Source organism: Chelonoidis abingdonii, chromosome 7, assembly GCF_003597395.2.
Source record: "Chelonoidis abingdonii isolate Lonesome George chromosome 7, CheloAbing_2.0, whole genome shotgun sequence".
In the NCBI taxonomy this organism is placed as follows: Eukaryota; Metazoa; Chordata; order Testudines; family Testudinidae; genus Chelonoidis; species Chelonoidis abingdonii.
In genome coordinates, this window is record NC_133775.1 from 105,803,774 (window position 1) to 105,816,778 (window position 13,005).

Consider the following 13,005-nt stretch of genomic DNA (forward strand, 5'->3'; position numbering starts at 1 on the left):
TTCTATCCCCTAGAGCCTCACTTAGAAAAGAAAATCCAACAGGTTTTAAAAAGAAAAGCTTTATATAAAAAGAAAGAAAAGACATAAAAATGCTCTCTGTATCAAGATAACAATATATAGGGTCAATTGCTTAAAAGAAAAATATGAATAAACAGCCTTATTCAAAAAGAAATACAATTTAAACATCCCAGCAACTACACACATGTAAATACAAAAAAAAACGACATAAAAGCCTATATTGTTTTTCTACCTGTACTTACAAATTGGAAACAGAAGATTAGAGAAGCCTGGAGATAGAAATCACTCTCATACCTGAGAGAGAGCACAGAACAGAGAGACACAGACAAAGAACACACACCCCAAAATTCCCTCCCTGAGCTTTGAAAAATCCAGTTTCCTGATTGGTCCTCTGGTCAGGTGTGTGGTTCCCTTTGTTAACCCTTTACAGGTAAAAGAAACATTAACCCTTAGCTATCTGTTTGACATGCTGCCACTGCTCTCCTCCACCTCAGCAGCCAGAAAGAGGGAGGCCTAGAGTCTGAAAGAGGGTGAGGGAATCTTAACTGCTGCATCATGTCGCCCCTGATTTTTGCAGCACGTCAGCACTGGATCCTGTGGCAAAGCATCAGACAGACAGTGGCCTCGAACGCCTGGAAAAACCCTCCAGAAATGGAGGTTGTTATTAGATTAAGTATTGAAATGAAGAGCTCAATCAATATTTATATGTAATTAAATTAAAAAGAGCCAAACTCATTTTCTGAATGTTTGTCTCTGCAACTCGCATTGCAGGAATCGGGGACTCTGATGCTGAATTCTTGGGCAGGTGTGCCGCAGGGTGAACAGAGCTCTGAGTATCTCTTTCTCACTTCATTCAAAGTGTCATATAATGCTGCACAGCTGATTGTACCCCATGCAATGCAGTTAATGGATAGTGGTTACAATATATCATGCCGGTAGCAGCTGTGGAGGTGATGAGGTAAGGGAATGGACTTGCAAAGCCAAGTTTCAAGGAGCATCTGGATTTAGTATTTTTATTAAAGAGCTAGGTAAGAATCATAGACATTGGTCGTGAGGCAAGGAGGATGTTGCTGGCATGAGGACTGCAAAAGAGAAGGATGCATTAGATGCTGCCAGGGGTTCTGCATGTATCTCTTTGTCATGCAAAAAAAATTCACACGTGAAAGTCTTATCTTTGTACTAAGATGTTGTGCAGTATTGCTATGAGCTGTATAAGCAGTGTCTATGTTTCACCCCAGAAGTGGCTGCATTGCACTAGTGGCAGAGTTTTTAAATCACATTAGGATTCTTTAAGATGCAAGGTGTTATAAATGTAAATTATTACTACGTACTTGCATGGGCATATAACAAGGATGGAGAAAGTTTTCCACTGGCACCAGTAATTTAATCCTCCAGGGAATGTTAATATCCACTGGAAAATCAAAGACCCTCTAGAAAACGTAGAGGAAAATCATTTTCAGGCTGCAGCATGCAGCTGTCTACATCCTTCAGTAGCGCATTCCTGCAGCCGCATCTCTTACTGCTTCCTGCAAAGGGCCTCATCCAGACCTGTAAAGTATCCCAATAAAACTGATGAAAAACAAAGCAGAGCCACCGGTGGCTGGAACAATCTCTCACCCTGTATGGACAGAGCAACTTGAGAGCAGGTCCAGGTGGCCAGAACAGAAGAAAAAAGCAACCCCAGGGCAAAAAAGGAAATCCCTGGGCTATATACAATGTCAAAAGGAAAGGCACAAGGAAAGGGGCAGACAGATTGTATGGGACAGGTCCTTTGCTGCTCTCACAGTCCCCACTCTTGTGATTAATGACACTGTCCAAGCCGCTTTATATTTACTGTTTTAATTCAGCGTTGCCCATTATAGTTTTTCTGTCACCAATGAACATGCATTGTCACAGTGCAAAAATAATGCAACCTTCTGTGGTGGTGTGTCCCAGACACACCACCACAAACCAGAAGCTACCTCACCATTCCTATTTATGTGTATTACAGATCTATCTTTTTAATTGTTGCTCCTTTTATTGATAATGCTGCTGTTTTCACTTTAATTTGGGGTTATTCTCCCTACCTGAGACTCACTTAAATATACAGTTGTGAAGCTACAAACTCTCATTACAGCCTGTCTGATGACATTCCGACTTCTTGATTGTCAGTTTGTCAGGACAGGGATAAAGGTCTTTGTGTCTTGGGCAGCACCAGAAACACTGTTATTGATTTTCAATAGGATTTACAATCCTAATTCACGTCTCTTAAAAATCCCTCTCTTAAAAAAAATAATGAAGAATAATTCAGAACTTCATACAATATTGTTTTTAGTTGGCCGTGAACTAGGAAACAAATCCAATAAATCCATGTGTGTATATATATAGACACACACACACACACACACATTTAAAAATGTTTATGATCACTTCTTCATATAGCAAAGCCTTTAAAATCAATGGGACTATTCACATGCTTAAAGTTAGGTATGTGCTTAAGCACTTGCTCAGACAGGGCTATGGTGAATACATTTAAGCATGTACATAAGCCTTTGCAAGGCCAGGGGCTCAAACTCTAGGTAAGTATATTCTCATTACTTGTATATGCTTTCTGGGCTTGGAATCTGTGAACCCATTTATCTCACAACTAGGAAATGTGAGGCCTTTCTTTTGATTTTGGATCCGGCCCTTGATTTCTAACAGCTCTCAAATACTCATCTGAACGTAAGAACATAAGAATGGCCCTTCTGGGTCAGACGAAAGGTCCGTCTAGCCCAATATTCTGTCTTCTGACAGTGGCCAATGCCAGGTGCCCCAGAGGGAATGAACAGAACAGGTAATCATCAAGTGATCAATTCCCTATTGCTCATTACCAGTTTCTGGGAAACAGAGGCTAGGGACACCATCCCTGCCCATCCTGGCTAATAGCCATTGATGGACCTATCCTCCATGAACTTATCTAGTTCTTTTTTTAACCCTCTTATGGTCTCGACCTTCAAAACATCCTCTGGCAAGGAGTTCCACAGGCTGACAGTGTGTTGTGTGAAGAAATACTTCTTTTTACTTGTTTTAAACCTGCTGCCTATTAATTTCATTGGGTGAGCCCTAGTTCTTGTGTTATGAGAAGTAGTAAACAACACTTCCTTATCTACTTTCTCCACACCAGTCATGATTTTATAGACCTCAATTATAACTCCCCTTAGCCATCTCTTTTCCAAGCTGAAAAGTCCAAGTCTTATAAATCTCTCCTCAGATAGAAGCTGTTCCATACCCCTAATCATTTTGGTTGCCCTTTTCTGAACTTTTTCCAATCCAAATATATCTTTTTTGAGATGGGGTGACCACATCGGCACGCAGTATTCAAGATGTGGGTGTACCATGGATTTATAGAGAGGCAACATATTTTCTGTCCTATTATCTATCCCTTTCTGAATTATTCCCAGCATTCTGTTAGCTTTTTTGACTCCCGCTGCAGACTGAGTGAATGTTTTCAGAGAACTATCCACAATGACTACAAGGTCTCTTTCTTGAGTGGTAACAGCTAATTTAGACCCCATCATTTTATATGTATAGTTGGGATTATGCTTTCCAATGTACATTACTTTGCATTTATCAACATTAAATTTCATCTGCCATTTTGTTGCTATCCTGCCTGTGTTCCTGTCTAGTATCACTTGCATTTACATCAGAACAGCATACATAGAGAGTTCACTACAGATGCTTTTGAAAAATAAAGCTCCTTTCAGTTTAGGGATGGTTAACATTTCTTAAGACTGGATAACGCTATTACAGTTGCTGTTTGTGATGAATCATAGATTAAATAGAATTCCTTTTCATTAATAGAAATGTAATATCCAACACAAAGAGTCATTTATTCTGTGAAATTACACCACAAACATTATGAAAAGACACCCTGATACCAGACACAATCCATTGCTTATCTGTGAAATTACGCAGTCACTACTGTAACATCCGAACTCCATCTGAAAATTACATTGTATTGAGGTAAAATGAATTTACTGAGAAATAAATTCAATTCTATCAAAAATAATCCTAGTCATTTAGGGCCCTTTGGGCCCATGGAAAGCCCAGGTGAATGAAAACAGGTTTGGAAAGCTAGATGAGAGAGAATGATTTGCTTTGAAAAGGGGAACAGAAGGTAAATGTTTCCTCTGCTCTTTCTGACTCCTGGTGTAATTAACCAGCTCGTTCATGATCTCTAAGGAAATGTAACTTTTTAAATGAATGGTGAGGCTTTGAGGCACAACTGTGAGAGCTCCCCGCACTGGTTCCCTATGCACCCTCCAACTTAGATCTGTGCAGTTTCCTGACAAAATCATGTTTTCACTCCTGCCAGCACTGCATGGCCAGTGTGGTTATGGAAGAAGAAACTGTATTTGACTCAGCTGCACACTTCAACAGTGCGATTGACGGCTAATTTCTAATCCCACAATTTTAATGGCAGGGGGCAATGGAGGGAGCAGAGAGCATGGGAATGGCTTTGATTTTTGGATGGCAGGCAGAGCTTACGAGGATCATGGTAGGGGGTGGGAGAAGACCTGGCGTTGATTCATAAATGGAATAGATCTAAGCTAGGAGTCACTGAAAGGGAGATTATGGGCTTGCTTTAGTGGAGTAAATCAAAAGGAATTGCAGTGAGGTTGGCAGAGTTACCCTAGTATAGAGGTGGTGGAACTGACTAGAGAATTGAGCCGTGTGTACAGAGGCCAGAAGATGTCATTTTAAGAGTTGCTATCCTGGCCACAGTCCTTTCAAGTGCTTCAAAGTAGACTTTATATGGCAGGAAAGGAACCTCATACCAGGAATTTGACGTTTGTGTCCCACTCCTTCTGCCTCTGCTGCACTCAAGTGTCTCCCATGGGTACCTCTTTGTCTTTGACTTTTATAAATCTTGCACACTGATCTTGTGAGGAACTGAGCACCCTGTCAGAGCTGCTGGATGCAGTCAGCTACCTTTCTCTTTTATTGTCTCCAAGGTTCTTCTACTTTTCCCACCTCTGAAGAGTGTGGGTGCTTGGCACTTTTCAGGGGTTTGCTTCACACTGTCTCACTCAAGACTACAGCCAGAAAAATAAAAAAAGCAATGGTGGCTGACAGGCGATAGAGGAGAATTTTCTATCTGCTGCAGATTTCTAGCTGTGCTGTGCTTCACTGCCGACACGGGCCAACGCTATAGGCATCCAAACTGCCATTGATTTTTACTCCACTCCTACTAGGTATTTTCGGATCTGCATTGTTAATGAGAACAAGTACTATGGGCCATTTTCTAGGAAGAAAAAATGTCTTTGATTTTGGTGTATCTCGGGTTGCTGCTGCCAGCTTGAGTCTGAAGGCAACCTATGCAATGATCGATTGCACTGCAAGAACCACTGCTCCACACATGTCATTCTTTGTCTTGGCAACCCTGTGGTTATTTTTCCCCCCTGCCCACAATGAGGCACTGATAAATACAACAGAGCCCACTGTAGGCTGTCTGATGAGGCATTTTATTTATGGACTCTCCTTTTTCTAGCGGGCAGCGAGTCAGAGAGGGAATTGGAGGGGGGAGGAGGAAAAAAGATGCAAGAATATGGGAGGGTTTCTTGTTTAATTGTTTTTGCTTTTAAATCAAAATTCCATGTTGGTAAATTAAGGTTTCTCATGCTTTTCTCAATTGGAATTGGCTCTGATCAAAACATATTTATATGATGCCTGCTATGCCTGCGGACCAACGAGATGTGCTGCAGTACTGAAGTCGGCAGCTTACCGTGGTGCAATATATGGAATTAATAATTGTCTGCATCATGGGTTGTGCTCCGTCCGTATAACTGAAGACTGCATCTATCTAGATCTGTTTCTATTCTCTGCAGGGTATTTCTATGTGTGCTTTGTAAAAAGGCTGTTTCTCAGAATCGGTGTGTCAGTCCATTGGAGCATCAGGAGAGTTTCAGAAGCTGTTTGTGTGTGTATGTGTAATCTGTAGCATGCAAACCAGAACATCAGCTGGAGTAAATCAGCATAGCTCCACTGAAGTCAACGGAGCTAGGCCAATTTGCACCAGCCAAGAAGCTGGTCTGTGAGCGCTAAGAATGAAATACTGGTGTAAATCTGTGCAAGCCTTTCTCCATCATGAAAATGATCTTTCTACCCCAGGGGTATATAGACACCAGTATACTTTTTAAGGTTTCATTTGTTGGGGAAGTGGACCACTGAGCTCAGCAACACAACATTTTACTACGCAAGGTTTGATGAAATGGATGCTTTTCTTTCTCCCTCTTTGAAGACAAGGATAGCAGGCATGGGAGGCTAGCTCTTAGACAATATGGGGATGGAGTCTCTGCAAACATGATAGATAGTGATTTCTGTCGCATACAGCAGGACGCAGCTGGCCATTTCTTTCTAGTAGAATCGCCTCTTCCGATAGCCCTAGCTTTTTGCTAAACCACCATGGAATGATGATATTAGCAGCTTTTTATAAAGCTAGTTTCCCCAAATCACTTGAGCTGAGTCATTACAGTCACAGCTGATGAGTGAAGTCATTGTGGGGAGGGGAGTGTGGCTTAGGAAAAAAACCAAGAAAAGCCACACATGCTTAGATATGGGGAGAGCACATGTAACCTTAATATCTAAAGGGAAGAATAGAAATGATTCTGCCAAAGGCTCTCAGTCAGTGGAGGGTATGTAAGTCAAGCTGTCTAAGGTAACAGTAGCAAATTAAAAGGGTTACTACTGCAAATAATGAAAAAAAGGTGATTTAATGTGTCTTCCTGCAGTCTGAGAGCTGATGCAAACAAAATAGAGAAAAATCAAAGCTCCTTAGCGACCTAGCTATCCTTTTAGTATCAGTCACATGGGGTTTTTAAAGTAAGTTAAAAAATTTCCATGAATGAATAACTGAGACCTGGTGTGTCGATATGCTGTGACACGGTCTGATATGGCTAGGGTGATTTTTCTAAGTATTTAAATACCAGTTATATTAATTAGAAGGTTTGGGTTTATGATCTCAAGTGACTATTAGCAATGGAGTTTGCAGAGCCCTGCTAACCTGCACTCCAGGTAGAAATGAGATCAGACTTCTCAGCTGGTTTTACATCTCAGGTTAATGGCCATCAGTCAGCGTTAGTCAATGACTGGACTGAAATTACCTTATCATCCTAACATCTAGTTCAGATGCTGAGAACATTCATTTTATTTTACCAAATTCACCCAGTGAGAGTCTGGCAGTATGAATGTCATGAGGTAACACAGGAGTATGGGAATGACAGCATGCTGCTTCTTACAAGTGCTTCCATTCTGGAGTTGAATAGCTTTATGGCTAAAGTAACAAATCCCTCAGTCTCCCGGATGGCTGTTCAAATCCTATATGCTTTTAAAAATGAATTGGAGGGCTGTTCTCCTCTGACGTCTCAGTTACAATGTTAACTCAACTGCAAGGCCTTCTCCAGTAGAGACACCTTTTCCCCTGAGGAGTGGAATTGGGAACATTCTGGACACTTACTCAGATGACCTTGAAGAAGGTCTTGTTTTCAGCTAATCCCTGGGACCACAAAAGATCTTACATGCTCATCGTATGTAATGGTCAGATCTGCCATCTGGACCTTCAGTGAGTGCTGAGGCATCTGAACTTAGTGATGCCAGCTGAACTTTCAGAACGAGGAGAATAAGGTTGGCAAAAACTGGCCTTTAGTAACTCGACAGTGGACTGTGACCATCTTGTAGAAACAAGGCTTTTGGGGGAGTGAGGGGGAGAGAGAAACTGGCTTTTCTGCAGCATTCTTTTCAACTGGCACAGTTACATTTTCCCTCTCCTCCATTTAGACTCTTAAGAAAACATGGTTTCTATTTGGACACCTATCGATCCTTTGATTTTTGTTTGCTTTATCATGGGGTTTCCTTTGGATTTCACGGCTAATCAAGGAGAGACCCAATAACCCACACAGTTACCATCCTAAGGAATTGATGGTGGTGATTAGCTGAGAGGCATCAGGATGCAGCCTGTTACATATTATGAAGCGTCCGGTGTATTTTTAAAAATGACCTTTTCTTTCCCCCATCAAAATGAGTATTACAAATATAATTTAAAAAATCTCTATCAGACAACATACAAAAGTGCCTCACGCTTCTAGCAGAGGTGATTCCAAATCAGTCTGTTCTAGTGGAATGATTTGTAAAGGTTTCTTTTGGAGGAGCTGTCCACCTCATCACATTTGTAAGCTCTGAAGATGCAACCCTTTTAATGGTCTTTAATGGAGCTATTATAGATCCTAGACTAAGTAAGTTAAAGAGCCTCTTTACAACCAGTTACTTTAAGGCTTTGCAAAATATTCTTCTTCAGTGACAAAATGAATAATCTCAGAACACAGGCACAACAGGTCTTGATGCAAAATTCTCAGTATGTTGTTTTCTTTAGTGTATGGAAATTGCTCCTTAACTTAAGGAAACAGCAGCTCGTCTGTTCAGCCTATGACTCTAGAAGCCTTGTTTAGTGCCCTGCTCCCAGATTTCACTGCAATGCTATTCAGCATTGCAGAGGTGTGGTGGAAGTGTGGACGTATAACCCCCTCCGCTGTATTTGCATGAAACAGAATTGAGTGGCTCAAAGTGCACATTGCTTGTTAAAGTCCATAGAGCCAGAGATGGAAGAAAATTAGTGGGTGCCTTGGTCTCTGCAAGGTTAACGGGGATTTCATATTCCATATGGGAACTTCTCATTGTTTACAAATACATTATTTAAAGGAATTTTTGAGATGAGTAGGGGGTGCAGGTAGGAAAATATTGGATAAAGCAGTCCAACAGGTTTTCACATGGGCAGCGACTTTCAGCATGCAGATGACTCAAAACAGTAATCTAGTACCATTCTTGTGAGCGCAAGGAACTCTCTGTTCAGATAGGGCTTGAATCTGATTTTGTATATACTGGTATAATTCTGTTGACTTCATTGGAATTACTCTTGATCTTCAGCAGTGTAAGTGAGATAAGAATCGGGCCCATGTTATTTTAGTGGATCATTTCAAAGCAATGTCCATCTCAGTAAAAATATATTCCAGGTTCCCCTTATTTTCTATCCCATCCTAACAGGTGTATGTACACTCTCTGTTGACATCTAGTGATCTTTCTGCATCACTAGGTTTAGTGCAGTGGTACAATAGGCAGGAAATACAGGCAAGATCATTACAGGTCAAATTTGAAAATACAGCCTCTAAATTTGTGTTTTGCATGATGGAATTTGCAGGATTTGTGCACGCAGATTGGGTAGTTTGACTCCTAGACACATTATTTTAATATGTCTGCATAAAGGTATGCACAGATTAGATAGTGTATTTGAAAATGCAGCCCTATCCATTATCAACTCAAGAAATATTATTCCCCCTTATGGAGTTCAGTTTAGAGAAATATTAGAAAACAAACCCAACAATTTGTCTGATATAAACACCGCTCCATTCGGTCTTCCCTAGAGACTCCGTAATTGTCTTAGTCACAGTAAAGTGACTGCACTCTCTGAAGGCAGGTAGAAAAATAAAACACCTTCTTCCATAAAAAAAAAAACATTTCGGATCAAGCTGCTTATGGCAAATCTTACTAAAACACCCCAACTGTAACAGAAACAAATATTATATTGGCAATATCTTAATGTTTGCAATCAGACACCAGATGTTATTTTTCCCCACAGGATTTTTTTTTGTAAGTCTGGCAGAGGCCTTATGGCTAAACAGCAGATCTAATTTTATTTTCTGTATCTGCTGTGTTGATTTTCCCCCCATCTGTCTTTATTGGTTTTTTCTTTATTATTATTTTACAGTTGTCATGCTGACACATCACAGATCCTCTTTCCACAATATTTTTGACAGACTGATAATAAAGTGGGCACACCATATAATTTAATGTAATGCATTCTTCTGTTTTGGATTCTTGGATTAGCAGATTGGTTTTCTTGGATTACACTATGCATGACTTCTGCGTGGGTAGTTGGCATATTAACTTTGTAAACGGTGGTTAATGGAAGTTATCTTATTAAATCTATTAATCTTAAGTTATCTTAATAAAGCTGACATAGACAAACTATTCCTGACTTGACGGGCTGGTGGATTTTAGCCTGTAATAAGTAAAGTGGGGGGAAAAATATGGAGAACCGACTGTGTACAGCGATTGTTGATTTGCTTCTTATTTGGAAAATAATTGCAGGTGATAGTTTAGTTCAATTCAAATAACTTCTGTTGTTAAGGATAATTGTCAGGAATATTTTAAAATATTTTATATTACACCTAAAACTAAAGTACCCTTTTTGTATGAGCAACACAGGCACAATTATGTATGTAATACACAGCATTATATATTAATATATATTAACACAGGAGCCTGGTTTTTAAAGGTACTGCATACCCAGAAGTCCAATGGTAGGCAACAGGATCTGCAGATGTTCAGTACCTCTGAATATAAATTCCTCCCCCCTCACACACACACTGTGTGATACAAATCAAACATAGAGTGGACAGAATTTGTTTTAGACCAAGATAGGCAAGAGGAAAAATGGGTATACACAAATATGACTCTTCTGAACCTCAGTCAGTTTAGAGGAGAAGCTGTCATTGTCTATGATATTAGGACCACATCAAACTTTGGTTTAGGTATTTTCTTCTGTTCTTGCCATCTAGGTGGTTGTTTTTTGTTGTTGTTGTTCTTTTTCCAGAAAAGGGTAGCCACCATTCCAGAAAGTTTTGGGCAAAGTGGGAAGATGTGTTTATGTTTAAGTAATCCTCTCTTTCATCGTTCTGGTTCACTGTTGCCTACTGCTGGCCAAATGAAGGATTTAATTTGCTTACAAATGTTACCTATTTGCCCACCTCCACCATGGTTTTCAGTGTCGCCACATGGGAGTTGAAGAGACACATTTTAAAGAACTGAAGGTTGGGTTGTTTTAGAGTCCCTGAGAAGTTGTTTCCAAAGTCCTACTTTCTTGACCTACGTTCTAAATAGCCCATTATGAAGCACTCTGCGCTTATGCTGCAAAATTACTGTGCATTTTCTACAAAATATTAGCATGTGAACTGTGGTTTCTTATCAGGGGTTTCTTCTCTTTAATTCTGATTGTGGAGGAATTGGAAAAGGTTTCAAGTTTTATGTTTGGGAAGACCTTGGCATTCGTAGGGAAAAGCCGGTTAGCAAAATCTGGTAGATAATACTTGTCCCACTACTATTGTGGGAAAAAAAAAACATAATTAACAATGACCCTGGCAATATAAATTATACCTGTAGAGAATACTATTCACTGTCCCTTATTAAAATACAATACTGGGCATTAATATGTTTAAAACACACAGAGATTGCCACATGAGAGCCATGCAATTTCAATGAAGTGTAAGATTGATGAGCCCTGCAGGTCATAAAAGAAGAATGATTTTCCAAATGCATGTATGTGACATCTATCGTTATCATCACAGATGATTGCATTATCCATTCATATACAGCAGTGCTGTTATGTGCCAATATTTCTCTTGATGTGTTTAATAAAAGCATTCATGAGAGAGATGATATAGAGTCCCTTCAGAGAGTTAGTGCTCATTTTCTCCTATCTTATTCTTTAAACAAGATATAGCTTCAAAATAGACCTGATCAAAATCAAGATTTAAAGTGCATCATGTTGCAAAATAATCTTATTCATCACCTGTTTATTTTTCTTTCTAATTTTAGGATTTTTTTTTAAAGTGGTTTGTAGAAAGTTTAGGAAAAGAAATGATTTTACTCCTGTATGTCCAGGTGGTGTATACATTACAGCCTGAAAAACAGGAGGTTGAGTATTCCATAATCAGCAAGTCCATTGTTTCTAAAGGTATCGTGATAATCGAACATGGAAACAGATCCCCCTGAAGCCTGTAATTTTAAGAAGAAAATAAACGATTTAGTGGTGCAAGTTCAAATGCAATATTCTCAGCCACCACTAGTTGTCACTTTCCTACCAGTGTGAGGACCTGGTGTTTTCAGCACTGCGGTTAGAGAGAGAGAGAGAGAGAGAACGCAGTGCTAATTAAACGGAGTAACTCAGAAAGGTACCGAAAGTCTCCAGCCTTGGAATGTTAAATAGTCAGACCCAGGGGATAATCAGAAAGGAAAAGGGGGAGGGCAACTGATGGCTGGAGAATATCAAGCCCAGGTATTAACCCCAAGGAAACATCAGCACATCCATCCATGCAAACTCCGACGCACACATGAGCAGTAGGAAACAGCCTACCTGAAGAACACTAGAGTTTCCCAAACGTAGACTCCAAGTGCATTGACGTTAAACATTGTTTGGGATCTGGTGATTTGTAGTCCACGAGTTTAAAAAAATAAACAAACCAATGATTAAATTTCCACTTAAAAAAAGAACGACGGCGGTAATAAAAACCAGCCCCCCAAACCAGGCGGAATAAAGTGCTGGAACTTGCTACGTGGTCATGTTCAGACAATCCTCCTCGGAGAGAGTTGGGGGAGGGGGGGGGCCGGATCAGGAGGCTGTGAATTCATGACCCTGGACAGAGACCCCCACGTCAGCACCTTGGAGAGAGACTTGGTGTTTAAACTCCACCGCGGATTTTTTTTCCACTCCCCACACTGCAGTGTGGTTTGGTTGGACGAGCAGATCCCTGCACAGAAATCTCCTTTCCCTTCAGTGGGATCCCAGTCCTGGCATCGAGTTGCTGGAACAGGCGAGATGCAACCAGAGTATATTTGCCATGGGGGAGGGGGGATAGGGGGGAAAACCAAACAAACAAAAAACCAAAAAAAACCCAAGCCCCCCCCAAAAACACCCCACCAGCCCAACGCTTTTAATTTCCTCCACTAGCTGAGGTGTCTGCTCCAGTTAAATCCAAGAGAATTTGTCAGTGCTGAGCATGTGCTGTATTGTCCCGGAAATCTTGCTCTCCTGCTCGACCGTTTGGCTGCTGTTGATTCCTGCCTTCTGGGATATTCCCCCCCGGAGTAAGTTGTTACTGCTGCAGGGAAGGTGTCCCATTGCTTGGGGCTCAAGTG

The 13,005-nt window shown here is 40.6% G+C and overlaps 1 protein-coding gene across 2 annotated transcripts in view; it reads right to left on the bottom strand.

Moving 5' to 3' along the window:
• GLRA1 (glycine receptor alpha 1) overlaps positions 1 to 12,529 on the bottom strand; it is a 67,802-nt gene extending 55,273 nt beyond the window's left edge. For both annotated transcript variants that reach the window (XM_032772288.2, XM_075068297.1), the window contains exon 1: positions 12,224 to 12,529. In XM_032772288.2, coding sequence (XP_032628179.1) covers positions 12,224 to 12,279 — 56 coding nt within the window. In that variant the 5' untranslated portion in view covers positions 12,280 to 12,529. The remainder of the gene's footprint in view (positions 1 to 12,223) is intronic.
• Between the last annotated feature and the right edge of the window lie 476 nt (positions 12,530 to 13,005).